At 37.1% G+C, this 25,730-nt stretch overlaps 1 protein-coding gene across 3 annotated transcripts in view; it reads right to left on the bottom strand.

Moving 5' to 3' along the window:
• CERKL (CERK like autophagy regulator) overlaps positions 1-25,730 on the bottom strand; it is a gene marked incomplete at its 5' end in the record, with an annotated part of 94,795 nt that overhangs the window by 47,103 nt on the left and 21,962 nt on the right. For all 3 annotated transcript variants that reach the window (XM_081095439.1, XM_081095437.1, XM_081095438.1), the window contains one exon: positions 7,732-7,968. In XM_081095439.1, the coding sequence (XP_080951565.1) occupies positions 7,732-7,968 (237 nt within the window). The remainder of the gene's footprint in view (positions 1-7,731; positions 7,969-25,730) is intronic.

The raw sequence follows: 25,730 nt of genomic DNA, 5'->3' as shown, positions 1-25,730 counted from the left end.
GGTCATAAAACAAAGTCTCAAATCATTTTTTCAGTGCTTCAAGAGAGAAACTACCCGTATTTCAGAAATAATGCTCTTGCAGTAAATAACTTGTCCCTAAGGAGACAAGTGTTGCCAATTCAAAGAGTGCACAACCAAATGTCTGAAGCTATCATACTTTCGACATGTAACAACTGCTCGTTTTAAATAATCATTATAATGTTGATTTCCAGTTTATTTTTGCTTATAAGTACATCATTTGGCAGCACATCCAAGGAAAACTTCACATCATTCTGTTCTTCTGCTAAGAAAAAAATCTTCCTGATTCACAAAAATATGATTGATGACATGGCTTGGATTTTTTTAAAGAACCCAAAATATATTGCACCATGATTTTCTTATATAAGACAACATAAGTATTAAGCAAAAATCAATGTTTTTACAAAGTCTGAGTTTTGGCTATCAAGGAACGCATCCAATTAAGGCCAAATTATTATTACATGGAAAACAGATTTGACATCTAGTGGGAAACTAGAAAAAAATTACTCATATGTAAATAATTTTTCCATTTTCCTTATTTTTCATAGCTGAAAACTGAGTGAGGCTGTTGAGTGAGAAGATAAGAGCAGGCTTCATTACAAGGACAAAATTTATTAAATAAATATGGCTCATTTATATTTGCCTATTTATAAAATTACCGGGTGGAAATGAAACAGAAAATTATCAGAAATAACTCAATCAAGTGAGTGCTAAAAATACCCTTGTTAATTCTCTCTGGGTAACCATTAAGTATTGTAAATAATTTTCAAAACCTACATGTACCAGCAAAATTCAGTGGTCCTGTGCTATAAGGGTTCTTCTGTTTCCTTGATTATTTCTATTTTTTAGTTCCAGTTATCTTCTCTGCCTATTTTAATATATGAGTATCCCCAAGTCCTCTGCTTTTTTTAAACTCTGCACTACTTTCCTTGCAAGCTTTCATCTATTCCCATCACATTAGCTCTTCTTCTTCACCTCTTCATGTATTCTCAAATATAAATATGCTTTAAAGTATAGATTTCCAAGTCTAGAAGGTTGGTTGGTTCAGGATCCAGAAGAACTTGCAACTCACCATTTCTAGGAAACCCAAATATGCAGAGACTGATCACACCCTAATTGAACAAAAATTAACATATCTAGTGTACACAAATGCTATATTTAAAGGTTGTGCATGTTTATCTTTGTATCACAGATGTAAAAAAATAAAAGCAGAAAAGACTTAAATGAGTTTCATCACAATGACTATGTGTTAGGCTTACCACTCACTACATATCAGCCTTAATCACATTTTTTAAACATATATCTTTTTATTAATTTCAGAGAGGAAGGGAGAGGGAGAGAGATAGAAATATCAATGATGAGAGAGAATCATTGATCGGCTGCCTCCTGCACACTCCATACTTGGGATCGAGCCCACAACTGGGGCATGTGCCCTGACGGAGAATCAAATTGTGACCTCATGCTTCATAGGTCAATACTCAACCACTGAACTATGCCAGCTGGGCTCAATCACATTTTTTTAAAGACCTGAATTTCTGAATCAATGATCAGTGTTTATGAACCTTACTAGTTTGTTCATATTTTCATTGTGATCTTTAATACATTTATAAACAAGTTTCCTTGTTTGTCCCCAAGGACAAAAGAGTTTTATACAGGATTATACCTCATTCATTTCTGTACTCCCAACACTTAACACAGTGCCTGCTACAAAACCTGTGTTGGATAAATTAACCTATATTGCCTATTAGTGAATAAAGTTATGGTAACTTTTCTATTACTAAGAATTAAAAAAAAAATGCTATGCTTAACTGTGTAAAAGGACTTAGCATATTTTCCAAGAAAAACAGAAACCATGCTGAAACTCCTTTTTTTTTTATATTATAAACCCACTTTCCTCTGGTCAGTCTTTGTCAGTTAGCCTTGAAACTTAAAGTATTGGAAAGTTGCCTGCCTTCTCCCCTTCTACTATTGCCAATTTGTTCTTTCCTCAAAAATTCATCACATCTTATTCATTGCTCCAGTTCAACATATAAATGCACATACTTGAAAGTAACTCAATACCCAAATATACTAAAATTATAATTGTTAGGCTAATTAAACTAAAAGATGAAGTTGAGGTTTTCCTGTTTTTCTTAATAGAGGGGGAAAGTGGGAAAAGATGTAAAAGGCTGGCAGGAAACAAATTCAATTTGCTGATGAAAGACAACATTCAAATAAACAAATGCAAAAAAGTGTTGTTGTTTTTAATCTGCTGATCTTGCCACAGCACCGGTTAAAAGCAAGGTCTTGGATTTTAAATAGTGATGTCTAATATTCAATTGTACATCATTTTTATAGCCCACACCCCCGCTCCTGGCCTCAAACTTAAGTCAAGTCCGCTTCAAACACAAGTTCCTTGGGTGAGGACTTTAAAAATATAAAATTGGAAACCAAGGAACAATCACCATCTGTCAGACTTGATGCATGTAGTACAAAGCAGGGACATGGATGTGAGTCAGGAAGGTCATCCACAAATAGACCAAACCCCATGGAAATCAGAACCAGAGAGGAAGGCATGTATGGCATGTGGACTGAGCCAATTGTTTGTCTCTCAGATGACAGACACTTGAATGAACACCTAGATTACATGGAAGTGAAAGAAACATCAAGAAAAATGTTCTAAGACTGTAACCTTAAAAATGAAGTATAGGTGGAACATAATGTTTGGTAGAGAGCTTTGGAGCCTCCACCATTCATTTATGTAGGATGAAGGTGACAGTCTTTGTGGGGCTCCGGAAGGAGGAGTTGGCTCCTCCCACAGGACCTGCTGAGTCCAACTGGGGGGAAAGATGGATCAGACATTTATTCAGTCTTTTTTAGTTAGATTTCTTCATTTTTATTAGATGATTTCAATCCTGTTTTATTTTTTTGTGTTTTTTTTTTTGCTTGTCTACAGATATGTGCAAAAAAATAAGACTAGACCACCTTCTTACAGCATACACAAGAATAAACGCAACACGGATTAAAGACTTCATAGCAAGACTCAAAACCATAATACTAGAAGAAAGCATAGGCAGTAAAATCTCGGACAATTCTCATAGCAATATTTTTTCTGATATAGCTCCTCGGGCAAGGGAAACAAAAGGAAAAATAAATAAATGGGACTACATCAAACTAAAAAGTTTTACACGGTGAAGGAAACCATTAATAAAATGAAAAAGGCACCCCACTGAATGGGAGAACATATTCTCCAATAATACATCTATCTGATAAGGGGTTAGTATCTAAAGTTTATAAAGAACTTTTACAATTCAACACCAAAACAAACAATCCAAATAAAAACTGGGCAAAGGATTTGAATAGACACTTCTCCAAAGAAGATATACACATGGCCGACAGATATATGAAAAGATGTTCAACAGCACTAATCATCAGAGAAATGCAAATTAAAACCACAATGAGATATCACCTCACACCTGTCATAATGGCTATCATCAATAAATCAACAAACAAGTGCTGGTGAGGATGTGGAGAAAAGGGAACTCTAGTGCACTGTTAATGGGAATGAAGATTGGTTCAACCACTATGGAAAACAGTATGGAGTGTCCTCAAAAAATTAGAAATGGAATTGCCTTATAACCCAGCAATTTCACTTCTGGGAATATAGCTGAAGAAACCCAGAACATTAATTCAAAAGAATATATGCACTCCTATGCTGATTGCAGCATTATTTACAATAGCCAAGATATGAAAACAACTCAAGTGCCCATCAATAGACAAGTGGATCAATCTATTTTATTTTAATCAATAACTCACTCTGTACTCCAGAACCATGCCAGAGAATATGACCCCATATATTATAGTACCTTTAACTCTTATCAAAATCAAAGGTACAAAAAGCAACATTCCCAAAAGATGAGAGCCTAAAATATATGCAATTCACCTAGATTTTAACCCTAGACCAGTGATGGTGAACCTATGACACGCATGTCAGAGGTGACATGTGAACTCATTTTTTTGGTTGATTTTCCTTTGTTAAATGGCATTTAAATATATAAAATAAATATCAAAAATATAAGTCTTTGTTTTACTATGGTTGCAAATATCAAAAAATTTCTATATGTGACACGGCACCAGAGTTAAGTTAGGGTTTTTCAAAATGCTGACACGCCGAGCTCAAAGGGTTCACCATCACTGCCCTAGGCCAAGCCAAAACATCATTCATTAAGATGAAATAAAAAATTGAACACTGTTTTGGATTTTTTTTCAACAGACTCCTCTATTCCTATAAAATTGCTCTTACTAAATTAAACTTTGTTGTGATGTCCTATGCTTACTCACTATTGATTTTATGGGTGACATATATTGAGGACGTTGTCTCTCACACTTCTCTCAGCTAGCCCTTCATAAGCTCCATGAGAAAAGATATCCTCAGACCTTCAGTGCAAGAGCTGTGCCTCTCCTAAAATGACACATTCTTATTTTATAGACCAGGTAAGTCTCATGAGTACCTGCCAATGTTAGAAAATTTTATTAAATTGATCTTATTAATATTTCATTTTTATTTTAGATTTTAAAAATCTCTTCTGACATGAATTTAAAATAACACCATGAAAGACCCACCATTACAGTGGAATGCTTTAAGTTAAATATACAGGGTGGGGCAAATGTAGATTTACAGTTGTTCAAATGGAAAATAATATATAATCTTATCTAATAAAAGAGAAACATGGTAATTAGCTGTAACTTCGCTACCCTTCCCATTGGCTAATCAGGGAGATATGAAAATTAACTGCCAACCAAGATGGCGGCCGGCAGCCAGGCAGCTGAAGTGAACATGAACATGAGGCTTGCTTATTCCAGTGATGGAGGAAGTCAACGTTCCCCGCCTGCCGCAGCTCAGCTCTGAGCTCCGGATGAAACAATGTTGCAATTATAGAACCTAAAAAAAACCCAGAAACCTGCTTTCAACCAGCGCGGCCTCAGAGCTTAGAGCGGCCAGTGATGGCAACAGAGTTTCAATTATAGAATCTAAACAAACCCAGGTACCTGCTTTCAGCCGGCAATGGCCTCAGAGCTGGAGCCTGCTCTCAGCTCCAGTGACAGCTATAGAAGGTAAATTAATCCCAGAATTAAAAAAGAAAAAGAAAAAAGGAGAGGTTGGGAGCTTCAGTCGCCCACCAGCCTGAAAACAGCCCTCAGCCCCTCATCCAGACTGGCCAGGTACCCCAGTGGGGAACCCCACCCTGAAGGGTGTGTGACCAGCTGCAAACAGCCATCATCCCCTCACCCAGGCTGGCCAGGCACCCCAGTGGAGACCCCACCCTGAAGGGGGTGTGACCAGCTGCACACAGCCATCATCCCATCATCCAGGCTGGCCAGGAACCCAAGCAGGACCCCCACCCTGATCCAGGACACCCTTCAGAGCAAACCAGCCGGCCCCCACCCGTGCACCAGGCCTCTATCCTATATAGTAAACGGGTAATATGGAAACTGACCCTAACAGCAGAAGGACTGGGAATGACTGATCACTATGACACACACTGACCACCAGGGGGCAGACGCTCAATGCAGAAGCTGCCCTCTAGTGGTCAGGGCACTCTCACATGGGAGGAGCTCTGCTCAGCCACAAGCCAGGCTGATGGCTGCCAGTACAGCGGTGGTGGTGGGAGCCTCTCCTGCCTCCTCAGCAGTGCTAAGGATGTCCGACTGCAGTTTAGGCCTGCTCCCCGCTGGCAAGTGGACATCCCCTGCAGGCTGCCAGGCTGCCAGAGGGATGTCTGATTGCCATCTTAGGCCCAATCCCCTGGGGAGCAGGCCTAAGCCAGCAGGTGGTCATCCCCTGAGGGGTCCCAGACTGCGATAGGGCACAGTCCGGGCTGAGGGGCTTCCCATCCCCCCCGCCCCCCCGAGTGCACAAATTTTTGTGCACCAGGCCTCTAGTTGTAAATAATAATGCAAGAATAAACTCTGTGTTTTTTGTAGTCACAAATGTACTGGTAAGCCTACTTTTGCCCCACCTCTGTGTGTGTGTGTGTGTGTGTGTGTGTATTTTCTCTATTTTCAGGGAGATGAAACCAAGGCTTCTGTGGTTTTCTATCTTCTTAAAAGGATCAGGTTTCCTAGAAGGTTCCAAAGGGGCTAACAAGGAAGCATAGGGGCCTTAGTAACAGGATCACCTAGTTTTACTATGTCACATCATTTTATCTTTTATAGGTGTAACCTATCAGTTGGCTGCCCTTGACCAACTTAGGTCCTCACTCTTTTTTTTTTTCCAATTACATTTGACATTGAAAATTATTTTATATTAGTTTCAGGTTTATAGCATAGAGGTTAGACATTTTTATAATTTGTGAAGTGATCCTCCCAATAAGTCTAGTATGCACCTGGCACCACACCCAGTCTTAATTAATGATGCCTGGCCTGAAACGGTCTAACATCACCATGTGCCTGCTTTTGTCTGGCACCCATCTCTGTCCTGTGTCTTCTTCCTCCAAACTGCACCACCAACCACACCAGCTGCCTCTACCCTGATCAATCTGGCAAACAGAAAGAAATGAGCTAAAAAGAAAGCAAGGCTTACAAATCTATGAGGGAGAAAAATCCCAAAACTCAGTTTGGTTATTTAACAAGAAACATTCTAAAAATTCAAGTTGCACTGTGTTTGAATTCATGCATTTTATTTAGGACATAAAATACAAGTAACATATTTTCAGATACATTGACTTCATTAGGAGTTCATATTCTAGTAAATATGTTCTATTTTCTCTGGTTATTTAACTTTAGAAAAGTCTATCCTGAAATAAACAATTTAAATATTATCTGTAAAAAAGCTGTTATTCTCAAGTCACACAGTACATATATGCACTTGCCATCATTGTATAGGTATAAGGAAAATAAATTCTAATATAAACTTGAGACATTAATAGAAAAATAAATATGCTTTCAAAAACAACTCTCAACTGAACTGAATTATTTAAGAACTGTTATTTCAGATTATCGAAGCTTCTGCATAGAAATGGTCATTCAAGAGTTACTTCCTGCCCTAACCAGTTTGGCTCAGTGGATAGAGCATCAGCCTGTGAACTGAAGGGTCCCAGGTTCAATTCCTGTCAAGGGCTTGTACCTTGGTTGCTGGCTCAATTCCCCAGTAGGGAGCGTGCAGGAGGCAGCTGATCAATGTTTCTCTCTCATAGATGTTTCTAACTCTCTATACCTCTCCCTTCCTCTCTGTAAAATCAATAAAAATATTTTTTTTAAAAAAGAGTTACTTCCTAACTCATTCTATGAGGCCAGCATTATCCCGATACCAAAGCCAGACAAAGATACTACAAGGAAAAAAAGAAAAACCCACTACAGACCAGTGTCTCTTATGGATAATGATGTAAAATCCTCAACAAAATACCAGCAAAGAAAATTCAATAACATATTAAAAGAATACACCATGACCAAGTGGGATTTATTCCTGTATTGGAAGGATGGTTCAACATATGAAAATGTAATTCACCACATTAACAAAATGAAAGAAAAAACCATATGATCTCAATCTATATAGAAAAAGCATGTGACAAAATTTAATGCCGTTTCATGCATAAAACACTCAACAAATTAGTATTAGAAGGAAACTATATCAACCTAAGAGTTTCTGTGCTCATAAATACAATACCATGTTTAGATTAATAACTCACATCAAGGAAACTAGACTCATTAAAAATTCCCATAAGGAGTACTTACCTGCCAAAATTTTCTTGAACTGTCGAAACCATATGTTGCAGTGGTCTTCACTTAAATTAATGAGATCGAGTGTAGAATCCTTTAATTTATTTTGTTCTTTTTTCAAACAGATGAAGAGTGTGATACCCAATAAAGTGCCATGTCCACTAGCAAAACAACGCCGTTTCAGTTTGACAGAGAATATGTCCTTGAGTTCAATAAGTTCTTCTTTACATAGCAAGTCATACTTGGAATCACCTGAAAAGAAATTAAGTTTTCCAATCAAAACCACTGTGTCCATATCTCCCATGTACAAATCACAGTAAAAGCCCAGAAAGTCTTTCTCATTAGTAATCTTTCTTATTGTCCTTTATGTCAATCTGCATATAAGACGGGGAGGAAAGACAAGAAAAATTGGGTCTGTTTTCCCAAGAATTAAAAACAGAAAAATCGAAGACAGTCTCTGCCACTCAAGGCCTAGGACATTCAAAACCTGAGGATAAGAACATAAAGCAGCATTTCGACAATAAAAATGAGTTTTCCACAGGAGGCTCTGAGCTGCTAATACGGGCAGAGTAAAGTCGTGGAAAGAACAGACTGCACTAACAGGACTGGGTTTATGACTGGTTGCTGAAGGCCACATTTAAAGGAAAGAAAATGTGCATTCTAGGAAAAGTAACACATGTACAAAAGAAGGCAGAGTAAGATTGTTATGATTAGAGAGTATGAATCCCTGCTATCTAGAAAGAAGTTTCCACTGGAATGTCACCCCAATCAGACTTCATTTTATAGAGGCTCGAAATTTTATTGTTTAACCACACATCAGAAAATAATTATTGTAGTAAAGGACCCTTGACTCTCAAAGTAGGAGTATCCTTTTACTTCTGCAAAAGTACTTCTAAAACTTCTACTCTGGCCAACATGGACTTGCAGACACTGATTTTACCTTCCGTCTGAAACAACTTAAAAAACATACAAGATATGCCCTGACCGGTTTGGCTCAGTGGATAGAGCGTCGGCCTGCGGACTCAAGGGTCCCAGGTTCGATTCTGGTCTAGGGCAGGTACCTTGGTTGCGGCCATGTCCCCAGTGGGGAGTGTGCAGGAGGCAGCTGATTGATGTTTCTCTCTCATCGATGTTTCTAACTCTCTATCCCTCTCCTTTCCTCTCTATAAAAAAAATCAATAAAATATATTTTTTAAAAAAAACATACAAGATAGCTGAAGCTTCCGTTTTCAGATGTCATACGAGAGGTGGCGCAGGACAGGGATTGCTGAGAAAAGGGCAGCAAAGGAGCCATATGATTGCCCCAGCTGACTCCTTGCGAGGTTTCTAGGCCACAGTAGGGCACCCATGGGAGAGCTTGTTGAATCTCTCCTGAGCTGAGAAGTTCGGAGTCTAGGAAAGCCAAGACGACCACAGTTCACTGGGCACATTACTGGAGGGGAGCGGGCTGCACAGAGAGAGAACTCTGTGGATCTGCAGAGGTGCCCCTTGAATCTTCAGCTGAGCGTGGATCAGCATATGTGTGAGGCCAGGGGAAGGACTGCCTGAAGGATTAAAGGGAACAATGCTCAGAGATCCCACCAGTGAAGAAATATTGAAATTCGCAGGACATTAGGGAGAGTACTTCCAAGAGTTCTGTCTCATTAGTGAGCTAATGCCTGCATTCATTCCACCCAACAAATCTAAAAAGCAGGTCTCAAAAGGATTGAACTGTTTCCAAGTAACTTAACTATATTCTAGAGCAAACCTCAAGAATATTTTTAGGAATACCAAAATAATCAGTAAGTCTACATGGTAAAATTCACAATATCTCCCTGTCAATCAAAAATTACTATGACTGTAAATAAACAGAAAAATATGACACATGATAGGAGAAAAAATAATCAGTATAAACCAATGCAGAAATGACAACAGCGCTGAAACGGCCCTAGAAAGCAGAGGCCTTTCTCAGCTTCCTGAGCCCTTAAGCAGGCTCAGCGATATTCTCAGGCTGGAGTATTTTTATTTATTAAAAGAGTTTCCTCCACACACGCATTTTCATACTTCTATTTGGATGCTTCCTGTCGAATATGTAGGAGCCCTTCAGATATTCTTGAAATCAATACTATGTATGTCTGATATATGTTACAAATAACTTCTTCTAGGATACGCATATTAGTTATGACCTTGTATCTCAGATAAATTTTAATTTTTTATGTAGTCAAACATATAACAAATAAGAGCTTCAAGGAAAGAAGGAAGGGCATATAGAAAGAAAAAAGAAGGAAAGAAAGAAGGGAGGGAAGGAAGGACATGGAGAGGGAACAAAGAACCATTGGAAAAGGGAAAACATGGAAGAGAGAAATTCTTTTCATTCGAAGTCCTTTATTATAGTCTGAATTTTTTACCATGTGTGCTTTACTTTAATAACAAATAAGTCACTGACTATTCCAATTTAAAACCTCTTATAAATTGCAGATTTAAAGATACTAAATCAACAGCTAAGATCAGACTTAGTAGTGAAAACAAGAACTCCTGGAAATAGGGCAAGAATACCTATTATCTCTCTCATTATTCCCGATTATTCTGGACATTCTGCCCGATACCATATGTAAGAAAAATGAAATAAAAGATGACCATTGGCGGTGGGAGGGGCACAGAGGGAGTACATGCCTAACAGATATAATATTATCTGTAACTATTTGTAGATGATATCATAATATATTTGTAAAACCCAAAAAGAATCAACTTAAAATCACTGGAACTTAAAAGAACACCAGTAAGGAAGCTGTTCACAAATATATTAATACCCAGGAAGAAGGCATAATGGAGATAGATATTCCATAAAAATTAGCACATTATACTTAGGAATAAATTTAACAAAATAATCCTGGACTAGCGTGGGAGGGGAGAGCATTTAAAATGAGAGACAAAGAATTGAATAAAGGGGGACATACCAAGTTTCCAAGATTACATATTTTTCATGGCTGTATTCTCACAGCCACTTCTAACACAATCCCAGTCACAACCTCATTAGTATTTTCTTTGACATAAGGAGCAAGGAACCTAATTAAATGATTATAAATTTTATGAAATAAATATATCACATTACTGAAGAAAATGTTTTAAAGTACAGTAATGAGAGGGAGTACATGCCTGATCAGATATAATCTATACTAATAAAAGGATAATATGCTAATTAGACAGCACATCTTCCAGACACCCTTCCGGACAAAGCCACGGTGGTGGGGGCCAAGGCAGAGGCAGTTAGGGGCAATCAGGTCAGCAGGCAAGCGAGTGGTGAGGAGCCAGCGGATCCGGATTGTGAGAAAGATGTCTGACTGCCGGGTTAGGCCCGGGCAGGATCGGGCCTAACCCAGCAGTCAGACATCCCCCGAGGGGTTCGGGACTGGAGAGGGTGCAGGCTGGGCTGAGGGATGCCCCACCCCACCCCCATGCACAAATTTCATGCACTGGGCCTCTAGTACTTTATAAAGCTATAATAATGAAAACATTTGGATTATATAAGAGACTGGTCTAATGAAACAACACTCATATACACTTTAAATGTCACTAAAGGGACAATAATGGCATCTCAGTTCAATTGGAAATACTGAGTAAATGGTGATTTAGAACTAGTTAATCTTTTTTAAAAAAGAAAAGAAAAAATAGAGCCCTACATCTTAATATACACCAATATATCTAGATTAGATAAAACTATGTATAACCATAAATTAGTAAAGCCCTAAGCATGACAGTATAGGCAGATATACAGAGACTGAAATATTTAACATAAAAGTTATTTAATGCCTATAAAGTCCTAGAGACCCATAAATAGAAATCACAAGCAAAGGCGGCCAACTGGGCAGAAATATGTGCAACATATGACAGTTAAATAATCTATTTAACCAAGGAAAGAAACACTTTGGTGGGAAAGTACATAAAAGACCCTAGACAGGCATTTCACAAAAGAAGAAATGCAAATTGACCAACGAACATATGAGAAAGTTCAATCTAATTAGTAATCAAAGAAATGCAAATCAACACAACAAGATACCATTTTTGCCTTTTAGATTGGCACAAGATCAAAAATAGTGCTCAATGATGGTTTGGGTACCAGTGCTGGTGGGAATGCAAAAATGGTAACTGCTGGAGAACAAGTTAGAAATAGGTATCAAAAGATTTCAAAATGTTAATTGCAGCAGTATTTATAATAGCAAATGACTTGAAGCAATATTCACGTTCTTCAATAGAAAGATGGTTGAATTAGTTTTCCACAACTCATAAATGAGCAAATTAGATCTGTGTTCTGATATGGAAAGGTATTTGTGTTAAGAGATATAAATTAGTGGACTAAAAGCAGTTATAAAGAAACCTGAGGGATTTGACCTCACTTCCATTAAAAGCAGAAAAGAAATAAATCCAGTGGAAAACACACAACAAACTTAACATTGGTTACATATTAAAAGAGAGAAATGCTGTAGAGAGTATGAAATATTTTCTTATAAACCTCCATAATTTTCCCTTTCTGTAATCAGCATTATATTTTACTAGAGACCCGGTGCACGAAATTTGTGCAAGGGGCTCGCCCTCGCAGCCCCAGCTGCCTCGGCCCTCACAGCCCAGGCTGCCACCTTTGCCCTCGCAGCAGTCCCAGCTGCCAGTTGGCCCTGTGGCTCCACCCCTCATCCCCCCCCCCCCCATCCACTGGTTGTTCCGGAAGGTCATTCCAGAAGGTCGTCTAATTAGCACATTAGCTCTTTATTATATAGGATACTTTTTACAAATGTAGAAAAAGGAAAACGCTTTAAAATATGCATCTTTTTGATCCAGTGATTTACTTCCAGTAATTTACTCTAAGAAAATAAATAATGTGCACAATTTAGCTAAAAGAATGCTTACCCAAGCATTATATGAGTGAAATTTGGAAACAACCTACATGTGCAATAACAGAGTGTTGGTTCTGTGAAATAAATATATTCATATAACAGAATGCTATTCAGCCATTAAAATTTAGAAATCTGACTAGAAAATTATCTAAAATAGAATAGTACAATTCCATTACTGTTTTGGATATATTTATTGAATACATAATGTATGTGTAATGTATTTTCATATGCACATATATATGAATGTGCATATGAAAAATTGGAAGGATAGTGAGATTGTGATATAGTTTGTGTATATGAATTTAAAATTTTTCTACAAAAATATTTCTGCAATTAATTGAAGGATTATTTCCTTTGCTCATCCTAAAATAGTTCCTGATCATATTACTTATTCTAATTTTTTAAAGTCCATTCCCTAAAACGAGTAGCTAATATTTAATGTGAATGTGCTATATGCCAAACATTTCCCTAAGAACTTTATGTGTATTATTTCATTTAATCCTAACAAGAACCCTATGCAGTAGATGCCATTTCCTAAAAGAGAAGAAATTCAGGACAGAGTTTAAGTAACTTTCCCATGGTCTTACATCTGGTAGGAGGAAGATCCAAGATTTAAATCCAAGCACTTTGGCTGGTCTTCACAACTCCTTACCAATGTTGAATGGGAAGTAAGGACCTTCAAGTAAATACACACACTCTCATCAGACCCTCTGGCTCTGATTGAAATAGTCAAAGTTAAAAGATTTGGCCAACCATTGTTCTGGCTCTAAGTCAGCGGTTCTCAACCTGTGGGTCGGGACCCCTTTGGCCATCGAACGACCCTTTCACAGGGGTCGCCTAACACCATCCTGTATATCAGATATTTACATTACGATTCATAACAGTAGCAGCATTACAGTTATGAAGTAGCAATGAAAATAATTTTATGGTTGGGCCACAACATGAGGAACTGCATTTAAAGGGCCAGAAGGTTGAGAACCACTGCTAAGTAGTCCTTAGGAAAAGCGTAAGACAACAAATGTGTCATCCTCGCTGGTGTGGCTTAGTTGGTTGAGCACTGTCCCATGCACCAAAAGGTCACCAGTTCCATTCCCAGTCCGGGCACCTGCCCAATCAGGGCACTTGGCTGGGCTGCAGGCTCAGTTCCTCTTTGGGGGCCTGTAGGAGGCAGTGGATCCATGTCTCTCTCCCTTTCTCTCTTTCTCTTTCTCTCTCTCTCTCTCTCTCTCTCTCTCTCAAATCAATTTTTAAATATGTGTCAATTAATGAGTAGTATTGAGGTGTCCTTCAAGGAGATGGAAGGTTAGATTGCAGCAACCGGGAGCTCTCAGAAATAATTCTGAAAATTTCCATAATTCTCTGAAAGGTTATTTCCTGCTTTCCCTGCTCAGGCTTCCAATTTCTTTTTCCTCATTTGCCCACAAATTCAAATTTGGAGTTTTTACATAAATGATCTCTTTGCCAGTGTGACAAGAAGAAGAAACAGATTTAGAACAAACATTTTGTTTCTACTTGAAAGAAAAAAAAAAAGGATAATGTATTTATGAATAAAATAGTTTCTTACCAATTTCTAACTATAGGCAAATGTTCTTCGGGAGCTATATACATCTCTCAGCTGCCAACTTCCTGTGTAGAAACTCTGGTGTATTATTTATTTCTGCAGCGTTAATCATTTCCATTACATGAGTAAATCTGCCCAGGTCTCTCTAATCAAGGGATTCACTTGACTTTCAATATAGCTTTTATAACATGTGGAGATATGTATAATATTAGTTTTAGATAAAATTGTTTTCTCAATTAGAATATGGTCTTCAGGAATGAAGTATGTTCGATTCTGTGAACTTGAATTTGAAGTGCTTCCATTTGAAGGCTTGGAACTGTCTAGCTGTTGTTTCATCGCCCCTCGGATTAGGCGGTGCCGTTCTGGCCTCTGTCTGGTTCTGCAGCTCCTACGGTCTGATCCGAGCCGCTGACCAGCCGGCTGCGGGCGCAGCAGGGCCTTGGTTTCCTTGACTTGAAAGAGCGCTCAGGCCAAAGGCCCTCAGGTTTCTCGTCGGGAAGCCCTCAGGCCAACCCGCAGTGAAGCTGAAGGTTCTGGAAATCATCTGACAGGATACACTGAAAATCTAAGAAGGTCATTGTTTCTCTCCTCAACCCCCAAGCCAAAACACTGACTCTTAGAACACACAAATATTTATGAGACGTAAGATTACAGGGGGCGGAGGGGAAAGAAACCACATTGAGAGAGAAGACCGTTGTCTATACAGACTGAGCACTTACACACACCCCTTTGAAGCAGTAACGTAAGAATGACTTAGATTCACTTTATTCTCCATGTGAGACAGAAAAATACTGCTTTTCATTTATAAATGGTTTTATTTATAAATCTATTTATTTATAAATGCTGACAAAAATGTAGGTTTTATATCTCTGCTTAATTCTTCACCTGTGAGATAGCTGCTCTGATCCCCGATTTAGCCACCTCTTAGAGTACAACTAGTTTCTGCCACAAATAAAAGCAAATATTTCCATAATTGTACGCAAAAGCCACAATTCCATGTACAACTTAACACATGCAGGCAGTATGTTAAAAGAGGAGTTAAAAATAAAAAACATAATTTTGGGGCATGTATTTTAAATATAACTTTAATTTTATATTAATGTAAAATATACCTTAATTGGTAAAAAATATAAAGTAGAACTTGATTCATAAATTGACACTTGATAACAGTAAATAAAAATATGGAAATCATCTATGGCCACTTTTCCTTAGAGATTATAAGAATTAAAGCCTTACAGATGATATATAATTTTGCATTGTGGTATGTGTTTTATTATTTGAAATCTACGGGTTCATTTCTATTGTATTGGTTCTAGCTAGTTGTTTCAGAACATTAACTGTCCTCTCACATTACTTACAGAGATACTGGGGACCATCTGTTCTTGCAGGGGATTTAAGTATACATCTATTGGATATCATGCTATTTATTTAATTCAGCACCCACTTCCTATTGTTGTATTTTCTTGGGGGAAAAAGTCAATTTAATTACATGGAATAAAGATAACCTCTCCTGGCAGGTTACCCTGTCACCATGAGAGCAAAGCAGAACCGGCCTAAAGTAGGTTACAGTGGTTAACAAGGAGAGTAAAAACAACAACACTTAAGAATATTTAGCAAAGGTTTAACAAAAATAGAACAGTGAATGGAACTTTATAAAAATATTACTGTAAGCCTAGGGCTTGTCTAAATCAATCTTGGCACATCTGTCTGATGCAGACCGTAAACAGGATTAGAGCTGGATTTATCTGCTTGGCGCTAATTGTGCTCACAGTGTCTGCACATGTCCACTCTTTCAAACACTGCCTGGAAAACAAGCCTGCCTGAGAGATGACTCCCACAGCACAGTGTATACACACACGGTATATTAGATGGTTAAGCAATGTGATGTCTAACAATTTTTTTTTTTTTGGCTCTTCAGAATTACTTATCTAATCCCCTAATTAAAAATACAAAATTCTGTTTGAATACACCACATACTGAGATAAATCTGTGAAGCAAGGGACCAATAAATTTGAATACACTTTAATTGTAAGAAAAAACACAATTTAATTGTTAATAATCAGGTTAAACTAGGGTTTAAACAAATAGGGCTGCTCCTGTTGCTTACTGAAAAGCTATCACAATGCATTATTGTCTTCAAGAATTATGACATAGAATTTGTTAACAGAAAGGTTTAAGTTTCTAAATATATACATATAGTGACAAGAAAAAGTATTTTATCTAGTAAAAGATGTAGAGGGAACTTTAAATTTATCATTTACAGAAAGGAATCAAGAAGCAGAGAGAAACTGATACTCAAATACTCAAAATAAAAAATTATACTTTATCACACCAAATTAAAAAAAATCAATGATCAACTTCTATCTGTAATTTTTTCCCCACTAAGTCATGTGTAAACAGCTTAGATACTTCTCTTAAGAATTTAAGCACTTGAAGATATTTATTTTTTGCATGAAATCCAAAATGAACTTAAATATTGTTCTTTGGGTTGAGGATTTGAAATGTAGACAATAAACATGTAATACAAGTCAACATTTAATGCCTATGATACAAAGTGATATTAGCAATTTTAAATCATGAAGTCTATGCCCAATCATAAATATCACATAAAATCTATTTTAACAAACAGTATAATTGAGAATTTAAGCTGACTTCCAATCATAGGCAATTTTCTGTTCTAAAGCTTTTTTCTTGATATATTACTTATTCATGTTCCAAATATTTCAGTGAACTTTCAGAAACCAGCTTTCCCCCGAAAACTTCTACCATTAATAAAAGGTATGTGTATACTTATACTGTTGTTTTATACTGACAAATAATAGGAGAAATTGGCAACTTAAGTCAATCATTTAAATACTTACCCCAAAACAGCTTCATCAGCAATTCTCAGTGTGTGGTCTTAGAGGATATACAGGGTCACACTGATTTTTATCAGAATATTTTCTTTTTTCACCATGTTAGCATTTGCACTCATGATGCAAAGGCAATAGTGGTTAAAACTCTTGGTATAAGTATGAATAAAGGCAATGACATCAAATTTTACTAATAATTATTGCCTTATCAACTCAAATTCAATTTTTAAAAAAAGTTTCACTTACCTATTCTTGATGAACAGTTCTGACACTTTAATTTTTTTAACTTTTAAAAATCTCTAGGCTTGAGTATATTTCCTTTTATTATTATGTGTGATGAAGTGGGAAATATGCACAAAGAATTTATGCCACATAAAAAAGGAATGGTTCTCTCCAAGAAAAGCACTTACACCATTTTAGTTGCAGCTGAACTAGCTAGTTTTTGTGGAAAACCATTTTTCTTTGAGAGATCAACTAACAGACTATGGTATTCAGATGCGAGTATTTGGCAGACATTTCCTGGGAAATGAGAAGAGTCAGCTAGTCAGACAAGAAAAAACAACTGAGAATGTTTGTTGCCAATGATGAAATTCAAGCTTTAAAGCAAAAATTAGAATTTAAAAAATTTGTGTCGGCTACATGAACTTGACAGATTCCCAATACTTAAAGAACTTTCTGATGAGACTGGCAGTGATATTAGTGTATATGATATATTTTAAATATTGTATAATGAAATGTGTCAATGTCTGGAAGCTCTTTTTAACTCAGTACACCAATTGTCCAAATAGCCAATGCAGGATGTTATAAAATCATGCATGAGTAAAATATTCATTCAAAGTGCAAGACATGCCTATAAATTTTCACCTAGACTACAAAAGGTAGTAAGTTTTCCAATTCTGCATTGTAACTAACCTTTAAGATATGAGCACTTAAGTTTTGTTGTAGTGTCAAAGAAAGATAACCACAATTATCTGAAAACATTATTAAAATATTTTCCTAAACTCACATCTGTGTGAAACTGGATTTTCCTTATATACTTTAACCAAAGAACATATCCACAACAGACTGAATGAAGACGCAATCTTAACAATTCAGCCATCTTCTTTAAGTCTTCTGGTAAAGGTATGACTTCTATTCAAGAGATAAATCTTAATTTTAAAAATTTTTCTATTAGAGCCCGGCGAGTGTGCTCAGTGGCTGAATGTCGACCCTCCAACCAGGAGGTTACGGTTCCATCCCTGGTCAGGGCACACGCACGGATTTCTGGCTCGATCCCCAGTAGGGAGCGTGCAGGGGGCAGCTGATCAATGGTTTTCTCTTATCATTCATGTTTCTATCCCCCTCCCTTCCTCTCTCTGAAATCAATAAAAATATATTTAAAAATAAAGATTTACAAAAATATAAAAATAGTAAAGTGGCATTGCTTCTTTGATGTTTTTATAAAATACTTTAATAAAAATATATTAAAATGCAGTAAAAATATTACTATTATTTAATGAATTAGTATTTTAAATGTTTACTTAATTTCTACTACAATAAATATTAATGACTATAACTTACATAAGCAAAAGCTCTTTGTGGTTTCTAATAATTTAAGAGTATAAAGGGTCCCCAAGACCAAAAGCTTGAGAACCCATGGTAGGTAGCTTCGTGGAGATAGGCATAAACTTAAGAAAACACAGCCAGAAGATGGCATGATTCATGCATTTTATCCTTCACCACCTTGTGTCAAATAACTAAGATTTTATTACATTAATGTTTTAGAGACTATATCTAAAGTCCCTATTATATCTGCAACACATTAAAAACACTTCAAAATTCATATTCTATATTTCATATTAATATTTCACATTCTATAGCCTGACTTTATCATGCGACACCATTTTCACCTCAGCAAAGGTCCTATGTGCTACTTGTGTGGAGACTATTTATTCCTTGATTTTACTACCTATATATTTGCCTCTGTCATTTTTTAAGTCTACTTCCATCCCAATTCCATAGGAAAATAATAAATGGGGAGTCTCTGAGAATGACGATGACAGAAAATATGGCCTTATTTGATTCTTCTTAGTCTTATAATCTAGTCATTTTTGGCATGACCAGTTCAGGTATGTATCTGAGTTCATATGTAATATATAGTTCATATACAGCATACCAGATGATCTTTGTACAGATTCCCCCATGAACCTCAAAGGTATGGTAATTGCTCTTTTTCTAGTTTCTCAGCAATTCGGTTCAACAATATCTCCCTCATCTTCCTCATCTCTAAGCTCTGTATCCCAGCACTTAGCCCAATTCTTCAAACACAGGCTAGGCTTTCCATAAAAGTTTGTTGCTGACTGTATTTACAATCAATCAGATAATATCTTAACCATACTATGTCATTTCTACCTCTGAACCTTTGCTCCTTCATTCCCAGCAAAGCCTTTTTGACTCCAATCTTTTCAAACATTAACCATCTGTCCAAACACTGGTAAGCCCCTCCTCCAAGAGACATCCTTCATTTCCCAGTTCCTCTCAGCTCCTGCAACACAGTGCTCCTCAGCTGAGATTTAGTCAGATATCAGAAGTTCCTAAGGTACCAGAAGGAGAAGACATTAAGTCTTTGAAAATCTGTTATGGTCATATGTACTTTTTCCATACTAATTAAATATGGTTTTCAAAAATGGTGGTGGAAGGCAAGGGTTAGAGAAAGATAAGACTGTCATAGTTGAGGGTAAGCCCAAAGGTGTCCTTTCATTTAACATATTTGAACACCTACTACATTCCAGGCACTTCTGTGTATATATTAAAATTATCCTATTAATATAACAATTTTCATAAAGGTTGAGTTCGTCTTTCTGGCCCAGAAGTTACTGGAAATAGGACTCAATCTAAGCCACAATAATGGCTTCTATTGCCACCGTCTAAGGACAATGCCTGGTCATGGGCTTCCTGCTAGATATAGGCCCTTCCATCTCAGTCCAAGCTGACTCGCTGACACTCATTTCTTCTGAGGACCTCAAAGATAGCCACATTGACCTTGCTTTCACCTCCACCACTACTATCAACCAATGCCCTGCCTGTGTCGGTCAGATCCCCTTGACTTAACAATAGCAGTTGCAGTGACGATGCCACACAACCCTCCAGTTAATCTGAAGTTTTGCTCCTGAAGGACACTAAAAGGCTTACTTTCGTACCACTCTCATTCCATTTTCCCCTGAAGACTGTCACTATTTGCTCCTAAGAAGAAATTCAGAATAACTACTCAAAGTCCAGGGTATTTCAACTTGGCCAAAGGCAGATCTGTGTTATTGAAAAGGAGCAGAACCATTACATGAGAGATTAAAGAAGTAGAAACTTTTAATTGACAAAGATGAGTCCTAGTACCAAAAAGGAAGTTCATTTAGGGAGTGTGGTAGCTAGGAAGAGAATTCCATCCACTATCCAGAAACCAACTGAAAAAGATTCACTTCATCAACCCCCAGGTTATCTGAACTAATCACCAGTCCACCTTCCTGATGCTGGGGGAGGCCACCTGTGGTCAAGGAAATCACTGGGGGAAGAGGCAGGGGAGTGGGGGAGGATAAAGAGAAATTGCCAGAAGCTATATATACTGAACATACAAAAGTAAACTAAAAACAAATACACATAATTCAAGATGTTCTAAAAAATATTTGTAAACCTTTATGTATTTATTTGATGAGGATTTACAGTCCTAGACTTGATGGAGGCAAAAGAAAAGTGATAAAAAAATTTTAATATGGCTTATCATGGTTTTATTAAAAAATCCAACATAATAACATTTAAGACAAAGTTCATGTTTATTTTTAATATGCTAGGCACATGGGAGATATAGCCCTTTATCTCATTTCCACCATTAAAAGCATATACTTGACAAAAATATTTCTAAAACTCTAGCTAAGTGAATCCAATTGACTAAAAAGGAAAAATTACTTGAAAGAAAAATTACCTATAAAATGTAGTCAAATTTCTGAACTTTCTAAATTATTTTCAATTGAACTTAGGTAAAATGTAAGGGAACAATTAAGTCTTAACAAACACACACAAACACTAAATTATGCCGGTCAGCTGATATCATTTAGGCTCCTATCCACACAAAATATGATCCTCCAACTACATATTAGAAGTAAAACAAAATTTTGAAGCCATTTTGGAGTAGAAATTAGAGAATGTTAATTTTTTTTCCTGAAAAAGACTTAAATTGATTCAAAGAGTGTGACATGAAAATAAACTCAATGTTTTGACCTTCGCAGACTACCTATATGATATTTACACACGTGTGTTCCCAATTAAAAAGTTTTAAAATAATAGTTTCTTCTCCTTGTTTTTCACCATTCTACAGTTTTACAAGATAGTTAGTGCTATGATAAAAGGCCAACGTTAAAGGAAAAGGTAAGAAAGTATTACCTGATAATGTAAATTTTTTAAAAAATTAAAAATTTTAGGTGGAGCATTTTATATATTTTTGCTACCCTATGTAACATGTAATCAAAGCAAAACAGCTTATAGGATTACAGCAAGCCGTCTTCTCCTCTGGGCTGTGATGTTACTGTCAGGGCTTTTTTTTCAGAGAGATAAATTTGATATCAACATGATGTGACACAACTGCATCAAACCTTAATTTCACTCACAGTAAGAAGTCACAGGATTAAATAACACTGTGCAGTCTTTTAGAAAAGTTTATTGCTTCCAGATGGATTCAAGTTTCCCTTCAGCCCTGATTACATCTAATATGCACAGGGTGCCAGCATTATAAAGGGCAGAGTCAAAAATACCATTTATGCACGTAGCAAGGGCTGGGGTACAGAAACTTTGGCTTCTAAACTGGTTGTGCTATGCAGGTCTTGACTATTTTTAAGAAATTATGATGACCATCTAATAACAGAACAACTATTATACTGTGCAAATGTCTTCAATAATGGCTGTTTCACAGAAAAATACAAATCTACAGCAAAGTATCCAGAAAATGACTCCTAGGTGGAGCTGCATGCTCTCTGCCCCATGGTGGGTTGTGCCATGTGTCACACCGCATGAAGCTTGCTACCAAGATGTCCACCTGTGCCTCTGTGTCAGGAGAGGTGCCCATGTTTATTTCATTTAATGGCACTGCTGAATATAAGCCATTGTGATCGGCTTCATAAAGACCTTCTAGAACGCTGGCTAGTTAAAGGCATGTTTGCTAAGTTTAAAAAGGCTGCAAGCAATTACTGCTTACCTGTAAAATAGCTTTTCTTATACAACTGAAATCTCACTCATGACCAGAATAAATAAAGCCATTTCCATAAAACCCCAACAAAGCTGTCCCCATAATGTGATTTTAAAAAATAAAATCACATCTGCTCTATCTAGTCAATGATAGGAAAGCAATAAAAAATCATGATTGAAGATTGCAGTCTACAGATCAAGAGCCAAAGTTTTTCCATATAGTAAAACTATAAGAACACATTCTCATTTTCTTATATCTAGTTGTTCAAATGTTCGGAAAATATTATGCTGATTATAAATTTGATTGAATTTAAATGTTAAACAATGTATGTAGCCTTCAAAACAGATTAGCAATTTAAATACAATTATGCTAAGCTCAACAGAAGAGAAAATGATTAATTTCTGGAGTACACAAAATCCTTCTTGCTGGCGAACCATTGCCAAAGGTGGCAATAATAATTCCTACTCATGTCTAACTTTCTGCTATGGCTGTTCAACCAACATGAAGACAAATATCATTATGGCACTTTATTACTCACATTTTCTTTCGAGAGAAATAAGTTCCTTTATGTAAAGAATATAAGTAAATGTTAAAATTTCAGGTGATGTTTATAAAAGTTTTTCACTATCTTTAACTTTCAATTAATTTTAAAGTGTCACTTAAAATGGATCTGAGCACTAAAAATTTTAAGTAGATTGAAATATTGATGCAATATCCCTGACCAATTGCTTGAAAATACTTGAATACAGAGGGCAACCAGAAAAGGATTAAATTATACTAATATTCAACTTACAGTTACATGCCAAATCAATAACAGATCAATGAGACAGACTCCAACCGGTTAGGCAGGCTACCAGGCATTAAAGCAGATAATGAGTTTTCCATTACATATTTCTAATATTCCAAATACTAATATGCATTTGATACTATGTTTTCAATAATAGTTAACTATTCTTCAACTGATCAGACTGTCTTCTAAAAATAACACATACTTGAGTGGAAAATGATTTGAGCTTCATTCCTTCTCTCGATAACTGGAAGCTGAACCCTTTTTACATGCCAGACTTTACACAGAGAACCCTTACAGATAGAAATCTTTCCTGACTACCCAATAAATAGTCATTGAATGAAGATCAGAAAAAATAAATGAAAGTGTAAGCCATGTGGGTACAGGTCCAGCATCTCCCATCTGTGATTCCAAAACCCCAAAGCTCTGAAACTGTACGGTTTTTCTTAAATCACTTAACAGCAAAACGTGAGCTGACCTCACATTGTAGGAAAACTGGGCCTGAATTGACAGTAAGATTTTAAGCTCTATTTATCCCCTTTAGCATGGATATTCTTAATGTTTAATTCAGAAATCTGACTGTTTGATTACGTAAAGCCACTTGTGGATGTTACATAATATATGTCCTGTGTTAACTGTCTAAAGTCAGGCAATATCTAATTATAACACAGACGGTTCCAAGGCTTTCTAGGCAGAGAAAACAGTAAGTGTAAAGGCCCCAGGGCAAGGGCATACTTGGTGAGGGACAATGAGATGTGGCTGGAGCAGGTGAGAACGGAGGAGAGGGGTCAGACATGAGAACAGAAAGGTTGGAAGTAGAAAGACTATAGCACAGACTTTGGATTTTAACCTGAATATGATGTTAAGTCACTGGAAGTTTTTAAGTAGAAGAAGGTCGTGATCTATAGTTTAAAAGTAACATTCTATGTGCTCGATGGAAAACAGAGTGATATTCTCTGGACTAGACTTGTATGGAAACGAATACGATATGGGTGAGAAATAGTGGTTTCTCTTACCAAGGCTGTGGCAGTGATGTTGCTTAATTTGGGGTGTATTTTAAAGGAAGAGGCAACAAGATTTGTTGATAGACTGGATGTAGAGTGAAAAAGTGGAATCCAACAGATTTCCAAGTGTGTTTGGCTTGGGCAGTTAGAAGGATGAAGTCCCCCATGTACTGAGATGGGGAGGTCCCTAGGAAGTGCATATGTGGAGGCTGCTGGGGGGGATGTGGAGTTTGTTTTAGAACATACATTTGAGACATCCACTAGACTTCTAAGTTGATATTTTACTTAGATTTCTAAATCTAGAATTCTGAGCAGGGGTCTGGAATAGAGATATAAATTGGAAGGTCAAGAGTACTTGGTGTTCGAAGCCAGAAACTAGAAGAGGTTGAACCTCCCTCCATTAATGTGCTACCCGCCTTGCGAGAAAGCAGCCAGTTTTCACTATAATAGCGTGGCACAGAAACACGGGGAATGGAGAGCAGGATCAAGTGCCTGTCAGGCTGGGCACTCAATCAGATACCATCTATTTAACTATAAATTATCTCCAGGTTATGGTAGAATTAAAGGATACAGGCACCCTGTTTCTCAATTTCAGAGAAGACCAAACAGATCCTCAGAGAGGTGAAGAGGCTTATCAAGTACAGATTAAATGATGGAACCTTAATTGCAACCTAACACTAGACTTTAAATCTCACACTCCTGTGCTCTGTTCTATAGACCAGAGGGACTAAAGCACCACCCTGTAATTGCAGTTGCGTTATTACAGACTTCATAATTAGGCTTTGAGAGACCATGCTACAGATTCCATAGAATGGGTTCATGTTTCAGATGATCTTTTGCTGTCTTCCTGAAACCTCAGATTAAAAACAGCATGTAAGTTTCTATTAAGTAAAGGATATCAAAGAGAAGCAATGGATGCCTCTGTTTGGTTCCGTGGATAGAGCGTCAGCCTGCGCACTGAAGCGACCCAGGTTCAGTTCCTGTCAAGGGCACATGCCCAGATTGTGGGCTCCATCTCCAGTAGGGGGCGTGCAGGAGGCAATCAATGATTCTCATCATTGATGTTTCTATCTCTCTCCCTCTTCTTTCCTCTCTGAAATAAATAAAAATAAAAAAATCTATAATAGTAAAAGCATAATATGCAAATTGACAAAATAGCTGACAGCGGAACAACCATCCGGACGAAGCCAGGGCTGCGAGGGCTTACTCTTGCATGAACTTCATGCATCGGGCCTCTAGTGTGTGTGTATGTATGTATGTGTATATATATGTGTATGTATGTATATATATATATGTGTATGTATGTGTAAATATATATATATATATATATATAGAGAGAGAGAGAGAGAGAGAGAGAGAGAGAGAAAGAGAGAGAGAAGCAACAGAGATTAGTGATTAAAGGCATGTCCTCCTACGAAAGAGGTTAAAATCCAGGCTCAGCCTCTTCCTACCTGCGTAGGAAGAGAAGTGACTGCGTGACCTTGCCCAAGTTACTCCGTGTGTGGCTTTGGTGAAGTTATTTAGCCTTTGAGATGACGAAGAGCCCTTCCTCTGTGGACTGTTATGAAGATTCAGTGAGTTTACATGTAAGATGCTTCCAAGTTTCAGGCACATACAAGGTGTTATTGTTGTTATTGTTTTATTATTGTTGTTATTATTTATCACTATTATTATTGTCATCTGAACTAATTTCAACAAATCATTTGCAGTCACCACACCAGGACCTGAATCAG

The sequence above is a fragment of the Myotis nattereri genome (genome assembly GCF_964212035.1).
Source record: "Myotis nattereri genome assembly, chromosome: 7".
NCBI lineage: Eukaryota > Metazoa > Chordata > Mammalia > Chiroptera > Vespertilionidae > Myotis > Myotis nattereri.
This window is presented reverse-complemented; position numbering and strand designations above follow the sequence as displayed.